This window comes from Alosa sapidissima, chromosome 17 (genome assembly GCF_018492685.1).
Source record: "Alosa sapidissima isolate fAloSap1 chromosome 17, fAloSap1.pri, whole genome shotgun sequence".
In the NCBI taxonomy this organism is placed as follows: domain Eukaryota; kingdom Metazoa; phylum Chordata; class Actinopteri; order Clupeiformes; family Clupeidae; genus Alosa; species Alosa sapidissima.
The window spans coordinates 14,450,730-14,467,806 of NC_055973.1; the positions used below are offsets into that span (position 1 = coordinate 14,450,730).

The 17,077-nt window shown below is 42.2% G+C and overlaps 1 protein-coding gene across 1 annotated transcript; it reads left to right on the forward strand.

The window, feature by feature from the left end:
* Positions 1-1,759: 1,759 nt before the first annotated feature.
* On the forward strand, positions 1,760-6,677 carry msl2b (MSL complex subunit 2b). Its single transcript, XM_042068225.1, has 2 exons — positions 1,760-3,259; positions 4,074-6,677. The coding sequence occupies exons 1-2, from the start codon at positions 3,118-3,120 to the stop codon at positions 5,780-5,782; spliced, it is 1,851 nt and encodes a 616-aa protein (XP_041924159.1). The 5' UTR covers positions 1,760-3,117; the 3' UTR covers positions 5,783-6,677.
* Positions 6,678-17,077: the final 10,400 nt, after the last annotated feature.

Sequence of the window (17,077 nt, forward strand, 5' to 3'; positions counted from 1 at the left end):
TGTAATATATTTGATATGATTTTAATATCTCACCACATAAACAGGAAATGTGTCATAAATCACAGTGCATTGAATGAATGGTCTGAAACTTCTCAGGTTAATAGATATCATGATTATGATGATATCCAGACACCCAATGGGCCTGCCTGGCATAGCGCCACCACCTGGCCAAGCAGGAAATGTGCCAGAAATGGAAAATGCCTTAAGTGATTGATCTGAAACTTTATAAAATATTGGATATCATTATTGTGATGATATTCACATGCATAATTCACAGGCCTAGCATAGCGCCACCATCTGGCCAAGCAGGAAATGTGCCAGAAATGCTCTATGCTTTGAATAAATGGTCTGAAACTTCTCAGGTTAATAGATATTATGATTATGATGATATCCAGACACCCAATGGGCCTGCCTGGCATAGCGCCACCACCTGGTCAAGCAGGAAATGTGCCAGAAATGGGCAATACCTTAAGTGATTGATCTGAAAGTTTACAAACATTTTGGACATCATTATTGTGATGATTTTCACATGTGTAATTTCAATGCCTAACATAGCGCCACCATCTGGCCAACCAAAAAGTGTGTCAGAAATGTTCTTTGCTTAAAATGAATGGTCTGAAATTTCTCAGGTTAATATATATTATGATTATGATGACACCCAATGGGCCTGCCTTGCATTAAGCCCCCACCTGGCCAAGCGAGTAAATGTGGCAGAAAATAAAATACAAAAACAAATAGCACACGCATCAAATATGTACATTTCAGAAACTCACCACATCGGTGCTTTGTTGGATTCTGACATGTCACGGGTTGCGGCCCGCAGGTGCTCGGGCCCGCCATTGCCGCTTGCGGCTATATTTGTCTTTACGATAAGTTAATTCGTTTACAGTTTACATTTCCATTAAATCCAAATCAATTGTGTGGCAGCAGCTCTAGCTTTTGTACGTGAGCATGCATTTGTGACCGTCAGCTGATTAATGTATGTTCATAGTGATATGTCATGCCAGAACATGTAGAAAGTCCATATGCCTTACCACCCTGTTCAAAACTTTGATATATCTGTTATGTGTAGCCAAATCTATCCATTCATTAGGCTATGGCAAGTGACCGAATTTATATTTCAAAGTGAAAGTTGAAATTGGTGTTCAGGCTTCGCCTGGAAATAGCAACACTAGGCCACAGTTTTTTTTGTTGTTTAATTTTTTAAGCAAGTAATGGAAGCGGCATCCGCCTATGACTTCAATTCATGTTAGGCTATATTTTTCTGAGATCCATGTGGTAGGAGCATTCGTTAAAGAAATAATTAGGCTATACAAGAGTGTGACAGGGTGTTCAATATAAAAAGAGCTGACATGATAAAAAAAAAAAAATATATATATATATATATATATATAACAAAACAAGCAACAATTGCACAGGCCTACTAGCTCTTATGCATTTGTTTCTGGTGAAGCATAAGAAACAAATACTATATATATTGTATATTTTAAAATACAGTAGTGGGTAAGAAATCAGAACAATGCCGTTTTATAGACTAGTATGGAATGCGTGAAAATGATCCTTATGAACGCAGGCTATATCTTAGCCTTTTTATTTTCCCTCAAAACAGCCCACGACACATGGGACAATATTCAACAGGAAGGAAGTGTTGCATCTTCAACTGATGCTGTGACTGCCTGTTTTGGTTTTTATATAATGTGGTGAAGAGTATTATCGCGAGATCTATCTTGAACTCTCGCGAGAATTGAGCACCAGCGCCCCCTCCTTGTGCTAATGCGGAGGAAAAGGGAGGGGAGAAACCTCCATAGCTAGCTCTAACAGCCTTTTCAAATACAAATACATTTCATTATCGCCTTGAATATTCCTTTTGATCGGAATTGACGTAAAATTGTTCATGGATACAATCTATGCCCACTTAAAAAGGCATTAACGTTCGAAACGCATCGAAAAAAGAGGCGAAACGACTGGATAAATCCAAAAGAAGAAAAGCGGCCTATTTTTGTTCCTGATATCCTGGAGCCGCAGCTCCACACTCGCGGCCGGTGTACAGACTGCAACCTATTAATCGCTCGTTTGTAGGGTTGTTTGCTGCGTTGTGCATGTCCTTCTCTGTACCTCGTGCATTTCCTTGCATGGTCAGTTTTTGTTTTGCTCGCTAGGACGTTTGTAAGCTAACCCCGTTTCATTGGGGTACAAAGGGAGAACTTGTACCAAGCGGGGCCTGTTTTGTTTTTGCATCGACAGCGCCATGAAAAGCGGGGGGCAATAACACATAAATTGTGCCTACGTTTGGATCATCACTGATTAGCAGAATGTTTCTGTATTGAATACTACCTTGCTGCTTTGCTGGACAATATCTCGTAAGACTTTTGGAAGCTAACTCTCAACAACGAAGCAAGGAAATGAGAACGAAACTATCTTCGAGCTCGGTTTGAATTTGGTACAACCTGCTCAGCACTGGTAATTGGAAGCTAGCCCTAGCTCGCCAGTTGAAGAGCGCCACCAATGCATTGTTGTTGAATTTAGACCTCGACAGCGAGCTGTTCATGGAATTTTATGCAAGACGATTGGCCGATTTTAATGAAGCAACACTTCATTTTTTTCTTGATATTTTATTTTGAGAATTCTGACTCATCGGAATTTGTTGACTATTAAGTTTTTCGATGATGATTCTTTGGGCACATTTCGTGCCGTGGAAGAGGGGAAAGCGATGAAAATGGACTGGCCATTATTGTGAGGATTTCCACTGTGCTTCCGAGTGCAGACTAATATGTGCGTGTCTATCAATAGCTATGCTCCGGAGCTAGTTTGTGAGCTAGCTATATCACATCGTGTTTCCTGTACATAACAGGGAATATTGACGTATCAGCATTTCATTGTGGTAACCAGATCTGCTATATTTATTTTTTTATCAATCCATGCTAACTGGCAGACTCGCATGTCCTGTTCATTCCGTGGACATTGTACTCGACGGTTTTGCGAGTCAGGTCCAACGCACCAGCAACACGACTGTTTGTGGACATTGAGAAGACACTTCGCTGGAGGACCTGCTGCGTGGTGCTGGTGCTGTTCGTTATTTCTCCCAGGACTGGATCTATCTAGCGCGAGGCTGCTGAGATGAACCCGGTGAATGCGACCACTCTCTACGTTTCAGCTTGTCGTTCGGTGCTGCAGTGCGATCCACGGGACCCCCAGGCTTTGGCCGAACTCTATAAGCTGTTACCTTTCTTCAGGCAGTCTCTATCCTGCCTGGCTTGCGGTGAGTATCGATTTGTTTTTGTCTATAATTTTTTAGATGTGATTAACGTTAGCCCTAGCATCCCGGCTAGTTTGACTTGACACGCCCCCATAGGCCGAGTAAATCAACACCGATTCTCCTTAGGATGCCGTGGCAATTAATTATACCCTTGTTTCAAATGTAAGCTTTAATGTTTTCACATTTGTTCATTCTCGGCCCACTGCTAACCAGCATATGTTTCATGGTCTATTTTTTTTAAAACGGTTAGTAAATAGCTATACCCACTATATTACATGAACAGCCAGTAAACATCCCTATCGACGTTCACATTATCAAAATGATGACGTACGTGCGCAATCGTTTGACATTTCTATGCATAGTCGTCATCTTGTCACCTCTGATACGTCGCGTGCTTTTTTGCAGTAATGTTATTTGAGTAGAACATTTGAAGTGCAAATGTAGCGGAAGTGGACATAGCTAATTCCGTGGGTTTGTTGTTGGCTCGAGACATTCTGCATGAAACCCTGTAAGAAAATACCTAGTGTTGCGTAGTGGGTTGTATTGTGACCATCTATTTCTTAGTTATTAGTCGTTATTATTGGCTTCATTACAAGCTGTATATGGAGTTTGCGTCCAAGTTACAATGATGCATTTGGTTTTTCATGTGCCTCCCTTAATTGATTATTTTTTTTCTTAACAAAACTACACAGAACTAATTAACTCGCTTGTTTCATAACATTAGCAAAACATAAATTAAATCATTCCGGCCACCCCTTATGTCTGATCCGCTCCAAAATTGACTAACAAGATTTTGATCTACTTGCTTCTGTTTCAGGGAATTTGCTTCAAGATCCAATTGCTCCAACCAACTCATCATGCCAGCACTATGTTTGTAAAGCATGCAAAGGCAAGAAGATGATGATGAAGCCCTCATGCAGCTGGTGTAAGGACTATGAGCAATTTGCAGAGAACAAGCAGCTGTGCATCTTGGTGGACTGCTATAGGAAGCTATGCGAGTACATTGCCGGTTCCCCTCTCGCCCCACACATCGCTAGTGCAGTTGGCGAGTCTCCGGACCTGCTAGCGATGCTTAATGATGGCCTCTCGCTGATTGAGGACTCGCCCACGGAGGAGTCAGACGTGGCCCTCCTGCTGAACCTGAGCCGCCTTTCCCCAGCACCTTCCACTTCTGAGAGGCACCCAGAAGAGGTGCAGCCTCCCCACCCACCGGCCAGTGAGGGAAGCGAGCAGCCCCTCAGCCCTTTGGAGGTCAACGGCCTGCAGGGCTGCAATGGACTCGCCAATGTAGACGAACTCGGTGTCAGTCTACCATCACCAGCAGGTGGCGTCCAGCTCACCGTGGACATTGAGGGTCCCATGAAACGGGACAAGTTTGAGGGAAAGCTGGATGTATCGGAGGCGGTGGCCGCTGCAGGGGATGAGCTGAGCCCCAGCAGCATGGACATGTGTGGCTTTGGCGAGGAGATCAAGCACAGTGGGGGCACGCTACTCCTGAGTGTGGAAGAGGTGCTCAGGACTCTGGAGCCAGAACCCCTCACCCAGGAGGACTGCGGCGCCATCCTGCAGCCCAGTCAGGACTCCTCGGGGAACCTGAATGGGCCGTTTGTCTGTTCAGCCAACAGCTCCACCAACACCACATCAACTGACTCCCCACGGCCCCTTCCTTCACTCCCATTAAACTCTTCAGAGGTCCTGGCACCCCAGCACCCAAACTCCCAACACCAACATTCGCACCCCTCCTCAGGCATGTCCTGCTCTGCTGTCACACCCCGAGTGCCTCGCTCCAGTCGCAAGCGCTCGCGCTCGGAAAGTGACAGTGAAAAGATCCAGCCCTTACCCATCTCCAGCATCATCCCTCTGGGAGCCTCTGCCCCTGTCGTTATCAAATGCGAATCCAAGGTGCCACCAGTGATGCCTCACATGGCGTCTGTTCCCAATGGTGGGGGGCTGTCAAAAGTGGGCAAGACGTTGGTAGTGTCCAACAACAAAAATGTCAAAAAGAGCCAGGACCATCATGGGCCCAAAAAGGCATACGCCAAGGCCAAACAGGGCACCCCAAAGTCCAAGGACAAAACAAAAGAGCGGACTTCCAGCAGCACGTCAATTCCAGGGAGCCCCACAAAAGTGGTTTACAAGAAGCCCCAGGAGAAGAAGGGCTGCAAGTGCGGCAGGGCCACTCAAAACCCAAGTGTTCTTACATGCCGCGGCCAACGCTGCCCCTGCTACTCTAATCGCAAGGCTTGCCTGGACTGTATATGCAGGGGCTGCCAGAACTCCTACATGGCCAATGGTGAGAAAAAGCTGGAGGCCTTTGCCGTTCCGGAGAAAGCTCTGGAGCAGACACGGCTAACCCTGGGCATCAACGTCACCAGCATACAGGTGCGGAACCCAAGTGCGAGCCCGGCCAGTGGTGTCCTGAACGTGACCTCGACCGCTGGCTCGCCTGTGCCCTCCTTTCTATCAGCGGGTTCCCACGACGACAAGGGATTTGATGAGGCCCTAGACATGCGGTTTGACTGTTGAGCTCTCCGCCAAGACAAGCTCACTCACCATCGCCCCCTTATTCCAGCCCAGCTCACACCTTTTTTTTGTTTTGTTGTTGTTTGTTTGTTTGTTTTTTACTTTGTGAGGTGGCACTGCAGAGGAGTCATGGAGGTGAAGCAGCCAGCGGAGTTCCACACAATAAGGCAGCTACTGTGGTTTTTGTTTCCAGTTCACATTGATTGGTAAAATTTATTAGGTATTGCTGAAGCTTGTGCCTGTAAATCACTTGTAACATTTTTTCGGTTGTTTTCTCTTGTTTTTGTCTTGCACTCTTTGGTAGACAAGAAATGAAGAGTTGTTACTGTAAGTCAAGAGGTTTCAGTTGGAGTTTTTATTTGCTGGTTATTTTTGAAAAAATTCTACAAGTGATCTACAAGGCACGATCTTTAGCAAGGAAATAAACCTGACCTCATTGTTGTGGGTCATGCTATGTGCATAAAGTGGAAGAAAGCATTGAGTTTGCAGGGTAGAAGGCAAGACCTGTTCATATGAAATGGTACCTGCTATGTCAGTAGAGACTGGTTGTATTTATATTAAAAAGAAAAAAAGACAAAAACTTTTTTGTACACAAGACTTAAAAAAATTCCATTTAAGAATACATTTTATGGTTTATTTTATAAGTTACATTAACAACATTTGCAGTATTTATTGGATGTCACCTAACATAGATTTTCGGTCCATCTAGGGCATCATCAGGATACCATTTCTACAGATGCAAATCACTGAGATGCAGTATGTTTCTGTCTAAATTATGTTGCTGTCCTGTTTGTGCTAGTTTATTTTTGCTGTCTCAGACTGTTTTCCTCCCTTGGGGCATTTAAATACCTGTAATATAAATGTAACATTTCCACAAAAAAGCAAAAACAAAAACATACTCTTGCTTTGGTGACTCATTTATGACTCTTTTCTGTTGACTGCCATGTCATCTACATTTCAGGACCAATTGCAACTGGTGCAGTGACATGTAGCCTACACATTTTTATCAACAGTTGAGCTGTAGGCCACACTTTCACAACCTACTGTAAACAGCTAAAGAACTGAAGAACAGATGGTGCCACTGGATGACTGATATAAGCGTCATTTAATGTCTGCAAATAAATGTGGTGATGGGTGGGCCTTTAGGGCGAACTTTCAGATTGACTGGAGATTTTGTGGAATGCACCATGAGTTTATACTTTCATTTAATTTATAAGAAGCTGGATAAGAAGTTAGTTCATGCTTGTGCTAATAAGAAGCAGCATATGAACATGGTGGTAAGTGTTAAGATAAAATGATGGGTAGCATGTCTCCTTAAAAAACCTGTTGACACCTTTAGTTGTCAGTGGCCTACCCCTGCTATACATGTCCTCAAATCTATTCTTGCTCTAATGAAATATGATTAGTGTGTAAAATCAATATGTATTCAGGTGTGTTAAAGCTAATTATTGTCATTGAGCGGGGTGTACAGAGTAGGCTGCATATGGATACATTGTACGCATGGCTGAGATAATCTTGGATACTGCTGCTGGGATGACAAATAACGTGTCCTTGTTTTTACACGTAAGTACCACAAGTCGGCAGAATAGCATTGGGAATGATACAATCACAGATGTGTGGGTCAATCTGCCAAGTCTGAGGCGCATGAAAAAGGCAATAGCTTAACATTTTATATAATCTTACTGGTAGGTGCATGGATATTTTCTACATATAAATGCGTTTTCGCGGCCAGGCCTGTTTGGTCACACGGCCTGGACTGATATAGGCTACAAATAACATATCACATCTGCATCATATGTTTTTTAAATCTAGCAGCTAGAACTGCCATCGGCCTGAAGGTTGAGCGCGCCCAGCTGTGAAAGTGGTGCGTTCATGAGGTCTGAACAATGGGAACGTTCTCAGTGATGCTATCGTTCTTCTGACTTGCAAGCGAATGTGCTTTACAGTCCGATCGAATGTAAGAAAATACACGGATGACAGCAAAGGTTAAACATAGCCTACGCACATAGGCTAATCCGAATTAAACGACATATTTACTCAAAAGTAGCCTTTGTCGTGAGGCGCTTGAACAAGCAACAAAAACCGGCAAATTTTCAAGTTCACATTGACATCGCTGAACATCAAAGTTCACATGTAGCCTAGCCTACTACAGAGTGACGACAAGTCTACTACTGGAAAAATTCTGCAAAATCTTTCCCAGATTTTGTTCCAACATGAGGTGGCGTAGGCCTACATGAAGACGCACCATCATCGCATTGCCGGTGCCCCACGTCCCAAACTGACGTGGAGGCTGTGCAGGTGTTGTTATTGTCGTTGATAATAGTTAACAATCGGTCTAAATTATATTTAAGTTTCATTTCATGACATTAGCTAAACCCAACATGGGCTAGGCACCTTTGTCCATATACTGAGGAGCCCGCTATTGGGCCCCTGAAGGCTCATGAGCCTATTATCTTTTTAGAGGTGGGATTTTTTTTTAGTGTTCATTTAGTTTCCCCATTACGGAGCCCCTAAGGGGACATTAGCGCATATATATATATATATATATATATATATATATATACACACACACACACACACACACCCTATACTATAATCTAGGTCTTTATTATGAGGACATTGAAGTCTTGTCATCTGTTCTGGCGCATGGGATACACTGATTTGGATCAGACCATATTAATTTCATTTATGAACAGAACTACAAAAATCTGGCAACTTTAAGGATATAGGTGGATGTACACAAAATGCAAGGAGAATGAATGTAGCCTATTAAACATAAGGAAAGAGAATGTTAGTTTAATTCTAGGAGAACTACACCTAACAGCCGCCCTTTCTAATGAACCGGAGCTCGTTGCTGACTGTGGCACTGTGAGCACATGAAAGTTTTGCGTGAGCACATGAACGTTTTGTGTGAGCACTAGTGTTAATTTTATCACCTATTTTTAATTTAGTCTTAGTCTTAGTCTTGTGACGAAATGTCCTTTTTAGTCTTTGTCATATTTAGTCATTCAAATATCATTTTTGTTAGTCAAGTTTTAGTCGACTAAAAGTCTCGTCATTTTAGTCTAGTTTTAGTCAAAAGAAAACTAAAGGTATCTTAGTCTTAGTCAGTTTTAGTCAACACATTTTAGTCTTTTTTATAACAAATTATTTCTGATTACCATTTGAGTCCAATAGTGTTTCACACATCTCAATTTTCCAACAACATTGTGTGTCCACAGGGCTACTCGTCTGTTATAATTACTCATTCTGATTTTTTGTCAGTCAGTATGTTTACATGCACAGGTAAGTCGAGCTACAGTTATAGCTCGGCTGGGATTTGACCATAGACAGTAAAAGATTTGACTGGACCACTGTCATATTCGTAGACCAGTGTTTCTCAAAGTGTGGTCCGGGGATCATTGGTGGTCTGCAAGCTATCCCAAGTGGTCCGCGAGCAGACGTGGTAAAATATAATATAGATGAGTTGTTTGCAATATAACTTGTATGTAAATCCAAACAGTTCGGCAACACTGTCTATGTAAGATATGCCAATTTAAATCATACAGTATGAATCCTCTGACACAATAAGCAAAGTGCAAAGACAATAAGCAAGGTGGTTCAGTGAGTAGGCCTATTGTGTAAACTAATTATAGGCTACTGTTGAAGTAGGTCTAATCTTTTTTTTTTTTTTTTTAGCTAGGGTTAGTTACAGTAAGTGGTCCTGAAACTGAAAAAGTTTGAGAAACACTGTTGTAGGCCAAACTATTAATGTTTTACTCCGCCTCGCTAGATGGCGATATGCGCCCAAACACAACACATTCCTCAAACAGACTCTCCATCTTAGCCATAGCTAACTTGCTAGCAAACTTTCCATATTAGCTTACTTGCTAGCAAACTTTGCATCATCAGTCTAACTAGATGAATAGTTGACATTAGCCTACATGCTGAACATTTTCGTATGGACATTCTGGGGGATGTTCATTTGTATGAGAGAAGCTTCAACTTCTGGGTATGTAGCATTGTGGCATAAAGCTTAGGTAGTTAGCTTGCTAACTCTGGCAGAAATCTCCAGTGTTCTTGTTCCATGTAGTTTCGTGTTGCAGCCACAGGGTTGCAGCAGCAGCACGTAGACTAGCCTCCAGGAAAGCTGTTGCGTATAAACTCATTCGGAATATTTTGAAAACATAACAGCTAGATATTCTGTCTTCTCATTTTGTAGACGAACATGAAGGGAGATTTTATCTTAGTTTTTATTTCATGCAAAACATTTTAGTCTCGTCTTTTTTCGTCAACAATAATGCATCTTAAGATAGTCTTTGTCAGTGTTTCAGGACATTACTGCCGTCTCGTCATCGTCTCGTCTTAGTCATGAAAAAAAAGGTCGTTGACGAACATATTTCCTCTCGTCTCGTCTGACGAAATTAACACTAGTGAGCACTTTTTTTTTTTGCTCATGTCTCCTTAGGGGCTCCGTACCCCTTCCCTCTCAATACTTTGCCGTTTTCTCGCAATAGTAGCTTTCCCTTGCAATATTTTTTACTTTGCAAAACGCAAAACGTAATCTATTGCAAGGGGGGAATGCAAAACTATTGCGAGAGCTCTAAAAATGTATTCCCACCATGTCCCTTTTGGGGCTCCGTACAGTGCTAGGTCTAGTAGGCTATGTTTACAATTATACGTTTATAATTGATAGTATAATGAAACGTTTGAAAAATAAAATTCAATGTAAACTCAAACGTTTCATTGTAGACCATGACATTGGCAAAATGGTTGAACATAGGAAATAACCTGTGAACATTTTCATAATGTCACCTTGTGAAAGGATCCCATTGACACCGAAACACTAAAAACAAATCACCAAAATCACGAACTTCCGAAACACCATAAACACAGGATCTAATCACAATTGCTTATCACTTATGCAGTCCACAGTGGCAGCACTGATGGTGACAGGGTTAAACAGATACCATGGACGTATGTCTTTGGAACAACTGCATTTAAAACCTTCATTTACTAGAAATATGTGATTTCTGCACTCCTGAAACAATTTGATAAGGTTAAATCGGTTGGGTTTACTGCACCAATTTAAGTTCAATTTCACTTCTGGTATAGGGGAGACCGCGGGACAGTTGCAACAGGGGATGGTTGCAACATGTCAATTTTCTCCAATCAGAAACAAGGTAGAGTGATGACACTCACACTGCATATGCTCAGTTGGATGCCCCCCCTAGCAGAGAAAAAGCAAGGAGATTCCTGAACTGCTCCAGGATTTATTGTAAAAAAACTGTTTTTTAGGTATGAAAGTATTTATTTTCTTGAGCTTTGTTTCTGTTAAACTGCTGTCACTGTTTTTGTGATTCAGCTCAAACTTATATGATTTAAATGAGTGATATGTTAACTTTAAGCTACTATGGTTAGCATGTGTCAAGGTCCCCTTGTTTAGCTAGCACATCAGGTTTTATCATGGCTGACAGGAAAGGGGACAGTTGCAACAACTGTCCCGTACAATGCATACATATGATAATATAAAATATATATTTTTAAAAACATGTTTTACATGACAATAGTCTAAATAAAAGTGAATTGCCTCCCAAATTGGTCCATTCTTCCTATGTCACTAAAGTCCTACTGTATTTTATATCAATTTCAATATTTGACATCTGCACATAAGGCCTACTCATCTAGACAAATCTATAATTGTCATCTAATCAAAGCTGGTGAATAAATAACACTGTAATATTATTATAACTTACATAACTTGTATTTACATACAAAAATAATCATTTTGCTGCACTGACATATATTGTAATATATTGTATTTTTAACATGTTGCAACCATCCCCAAACAATGTTGCAACTGTCCCCGGGCCCGGACAGAGTATACAACATACAGCATAACATACCTCCAGAATATACATGAATGTGAATACACACTGTCCAGCCACAGCAGCTCAGTAACATTGAACACTGCACCCTAGGGCCCTGGTAGGATTCAAGAGGGGGGAGATAAATAAATAACTGCACATACATTACTAGCTAAATACAGGTAAATAGTGAATCATTTAAAAGAATAAACTAGATGTACCGCAAAGCGGTACAAAATATGACAGCCGACCGCTGCTCAGTCCTGCACATTCTCTCCGCAAAAATAATCAGAATCAGAAAGTTTTTTTTTTTCTTTTCCACACGAAAAAGAAAATACAAGGAATTTGGTGAAATGGTGCAAGACACATAAGATGTATTTAAATACAATATATAATTAGCCTAGAAATCTAGATGCACCCTAGCAGCAGCAAATGTAATTTGCAGCCCGGGTAGTCTAGCAACTCTCCGCTGGCTTGGAAGCTGGAAAAATGAAACTTCTATCAGGCCAATCACATCGTGTATAGAGTCGGCGGCGGCTCCGTGTGAATTTCCTACTACTTGAAAAAAAAGATGGATGCTGCTGCTGGCGAACAGTGGTCTTTGAATCGTGACTCGAGTTAAGCTTTTTTTAAATTGGCAAAAGTTTGATCAACTAGCCAACTAGCTCCACTGGTAGGGAAATGCATGGGACTCATGAGTTGTAGCGCTATCCTATTGCGTGCAGAGGAAATTTGAAAGACAACCGTTTATCCCGCCCCTTGAATTGAGCAGTGCCAACGGTAAGTTCCCAGACCCTACATCTTGATGTGGGTCTGGCTCGTCAGGCTAATATATAATATAATATAATATAATATAATATAATATAATATAGGCCTATACATAAACAAATATGACAAAGTGCAGATGCAGGGACAAAAACACTATGCAGAAAGGGGGGCTATGTTTTGTTGAAGAGACCAATTGCAGAGGGGAAGAAACTGTTTTTGTGGCGTGAGGTCCTGGTCATGATGGACCGCAGCCTCCTGCCAGAGGGGAGTTTCTCAAAAAGACCGGGTTGGTAGGGGTCTGCAGCAATCTTTTCTGCCCGCCTCAGGGTCCTGGAGGTGTACAGACTTTGGAGAGAAGGCAGGCTGTAGCCAATCACTCTCTCAGCAGAGCAAATGATGCGCTGAAGTCTTCCCCTGTCCTTGGCAGTGGCAGCAGCATACTAGATGGAGATGGAGGAAGTGAGGATGGATTCTATGATGGTAGAGTAGAAGTGCACCATCATCGACTTTGGCAGGTTTAATTTCCTCAACAGCATTTGAGCACTTGAGCATACTTCTGCTCAAGAAGTACATTCTCTGATGCGCTTTTTTGATGAGGGAGCTGATATTATGCTCCCATTTCAGATCATGTGAGATGATGGTTCCCAGGAAGCGTAAGGACTCCGCAGTGTTCACTGGGGAGTCATGGAGTATGATGGGGGCTAGTGAGGCTGGATTCCTCCTGAAGTCCACAACTATCTCCACAGTTTTGGCAGAATTCAGCTCTAGATGGTTGTCACTGCACCAGGTTAACAGACTGTCAATCTCTCTCCTGTAGGAAGACTCATCTCCTCCAGAGATGAGTCCAATGAGGGTGGTGTCATCCGCAAACTTTAGGAGCTTAACAGACTTGAGACTGGAGGTGCAGTGGAGCAGGGGAGAAAGAACACAGCCTTGCGGGGCTCCAGTGCTGATTGTTCAATGATCTGAGCCATGCCTGCCCATCCATTCCTGTCAGACAGGAAGTTAATGATCCACCTGCAGGTGGGATCAGGCACATTCAGCTGGGAGAGACTGTCCTGCAACCTAGCCGGGATGATGGTGGGACAGCAGGAGGCGCTCGAATGACATCATGACCACAGAGGTCAAGGCCAAAGCTCTGTAGTCTCCAACGAGGTGGCATGTCTCCAACGAGGTGTTGAATATGTCGGTAAACACAGGAGACAGCTGATCAGTTGCTCTTGGGTGCTCCTTGTTGGTGCCCCCCCCCCATCCCAATCCTCCCCCACCTTTCTTATGCAGCCCTTGCCACTTAATCTACTAAACCCCTTTTCTACTGCACTTTTTACCTCCCCCCCCCCAAATGCACAAATAGGCTGACACCAGACATAATTTCACTGCATTTCTTACATCCAGTAACTATATGCATGTGACAATAAACTTCCTTGTATCCTTGTATCAGCACAGTGCTTCAGGGTGGATGGAGATACAGAGTCCGCCCCACTGCTTTACGGGGGTACTGCTTCTTAAAAACACTAGCCACTTTCAGACCTGCATGTAAGACCGGAGGTTCTGCGGATGTTAAACGGTTGGGCCGTATCTGAACATTAACGGCCATTTGGAAGTCCGAACTTAGCCGGCTGTTCTACTGCTCCCCACCAAGTAGCCTATATCCGACGGACATTATGTAAATGAGCTTGTGTCTGAACGAACATGCGGAGATTCTGTTCATGTGCGTGTTCAACCACATTCAACCTGTTCAACCACACAGAGATTCTGTTGACAGATCAAAACACAAAACAATGGTTCTGTGTCATCCTTGTGCGGCTACATGTTTCATGCACCCCGGTCTTTCAGTGTCCCTGGAATCGTTGACACAAAATCAGGAAGAAAAAAACTCTATATGACCGCATCTTCACTGCGCGGCGGTCATAATAAATAGGCTTCATTTTTATCTTACGTTATGGTTATGGTTGGTTATGGTTATGGGATTTTGCAGACGCCTTTGTACAAAGCGACACACAAATACAAAAACAACATAATATTTAAAATATAACAGGGAACAGATTAGAATGTTGGTCAAAATATAATAAAGAGAATAGCAATAATAAACAACAATGTCAATTCAATCAATAGCCTAATAAAATAAGCAATGAAAATGAGGGGAAAAGCAATAATAAACAATAATGTCCATTTAATCAATAATATAAAAAACAATGACATGGTAAGACTATATTAAGGAGAATATCAATAATAAACAATAATGTCAAATGAATCAACAGCCTAATGGAAATAAAACAGTATTATACAAACCATAACGCATAAGGTAAAGAAATTAAGTAAACTTGAATTATAAAGAATCCTTCCAACATTTATTGAAATCTGCTCATATAAACTTTATTCTCTTTCCTTTCTCTAAGTTGCTAAGTGGTGCTCACTGCGACATCAGAAATTTGAAATAATGTATGAAAAATCAACATCTCCTTATCATTCAACTAGGGGCAACATTTGAATGAGGAGCTGTTGTCATGATAATGTCAGTCATAAAAAGTGCCCTACACTGGCTAGATGTAAATGCTGTACAATTGTTTTGCATGGCAGGGTGTACTGTATAGTGGATGAGTAGTGTCAATGCCCATTGTCACTTATTTAGGAGCAGATAACACATGCAGTAGAGCTGGTATTAATGAGGCCAGCACACATTCTGCTAAACTGTCTCCTCCAAGAATGGACTTTATGCCATGGAAGGCTCTTCAACCAGCACATTTATTTCTGTTAGACTGTCAATAACGGCATCTTCTGCTATATTCTGCTCCTTTCATGTTCTCTCTGACACTGAATATCTTGTTTATGCACAGCAGGGTGACTCTTTATTCAACTTCGACAAACGCATAAATCCTTCAGCATTTTAACATGCTCATTCACAAGTTGTAACAACAACAACAACACGTCACATTGATATAGTGCTTTTCTCAACACTCAAAGTGCTTCCAGGGAACCTCACTACCACCACCTGGGTGATGCACGCCAGTCATTATGCGCCAGAACGCTCACCACACACCAGCTTGAGGTGGAGAGTGAGGGAATGTAGTAACACCCAACGAGGTCCGTGTGAACAGGTACGCTAAAACAATGCAGGTGATGGTCCACTGGTCCGCAGGTGATGGTCCACTGGAAATGTTGTGATGGTTGAAAAGCCTCCCAGGATGTGTGTGGCATGTAGGCAATTACCCTTGAAGTCTCCAACATAGCCAGTCACATACGGGAGTTTTTAAAGAGAGGGGAACTTTAGATATTTGCAAGGATGACAAAAGCATTACACTTGCCGGTTTTGACATAAGTATTGATTTAAGATGTGGAGGCATTCTCAATTGGACTTCTGAGGTCAGCTAGAGGTCATTGTCCTCTGTGGTATGAAATTTCCAAGCACAAAATTAAATAGGGGTGTATTTTTGGATTTAAATGTGATAGAAATGTAAACTAAACATGCTTTCCCATGTTTCCAGGCATGTGAAGCTCATTTAGAACATTAATATCACTCTTCATGGAGGTCAACTTCATGGAGTTGGTCAAGGTCACTAGAAAAAACTCCTATTAATGGCAACATGATCATCAACAAAAAACAAGTCCTGTTTTTAAAACCAGTTCAAAAGGAAATGTGTACTAACTGAACTAATTCTAAAATCACCATAGTACAATTACATTTGTTGTAAAAGCCTTGACCCAGGAGTATGGCCTTTTTGCTGGATGTGTTAGATCAGTTCAAGAAAAGTGAAGAATGCCATCCAGGAAGGCACATAACTGGTTGTCTTGTGTGGCATTTCATCTGAGAGTAAACAGAGCAGTTATGACTAATGAATAATGCAAGACAGTAACAACGCTGTAGATTGATGCATAGAATGGAATCTTGGGTGATGTAAGGTGAATGCACAGAACAGTTTCCACACAATATTTCTATTCAGCGAGCATTGAGCAATGCTGCATGTAAACTTTGTTTCTCCTCTTTGTTAGAGCAGAACTGATTTTACATTGACAATGACCTTTGTATCGGCCCCTCTTCTGTTTGTGGACTTCACGGACAGAGAATGGAAGAAGATAGCTGACTGCAAAGTCAAAGACCTTGATTGTCGGTGCTGGGCCTAGCCTATGATCAGGTCTGCAGGTGACTCCTTGGAGGTCATCTAATAAGAGAAAGTCCATCTAAAGCAATGCCATGTAGGACCAGCCAATTTACAGAATGACAAAAATGAGTCACCTGACATCCATAACAACAAACGGTGCAGTTCCACATTCAAGAATTCTGCCATATTGATATTGAAAGTTAGTTGTAGTGTAGTTGTGTAATGTGTGTAGTATCAACTGCAGCTGTAGCTGTTTTTAGACCACAGACCCTGCCAAACATTCTTGGGATTGAGACAAGAATTGAGACAGTCGTGGCCTACTGGTCGCTTCGGGCTTGTAACCGAGCCTTGGGTTCGATCCCCAACCAGAAGGAGCGGCTGAAATGCCCTTGAGCAAGGCACCTCACCGCTCCCCGAGCGCCGCTGTAGCAAGGCAGCTCACTGCTCAGGGTTAGTGTGTGCTTCACCACTATGTGTTCACTAATTCACAGATGGGATAAATGCAGAGACCATATTCCTTGTATACGTAAGTATACTTGGCCTAGAAACCTGATTTACATTTACATACATTATGGTCCAGTGGC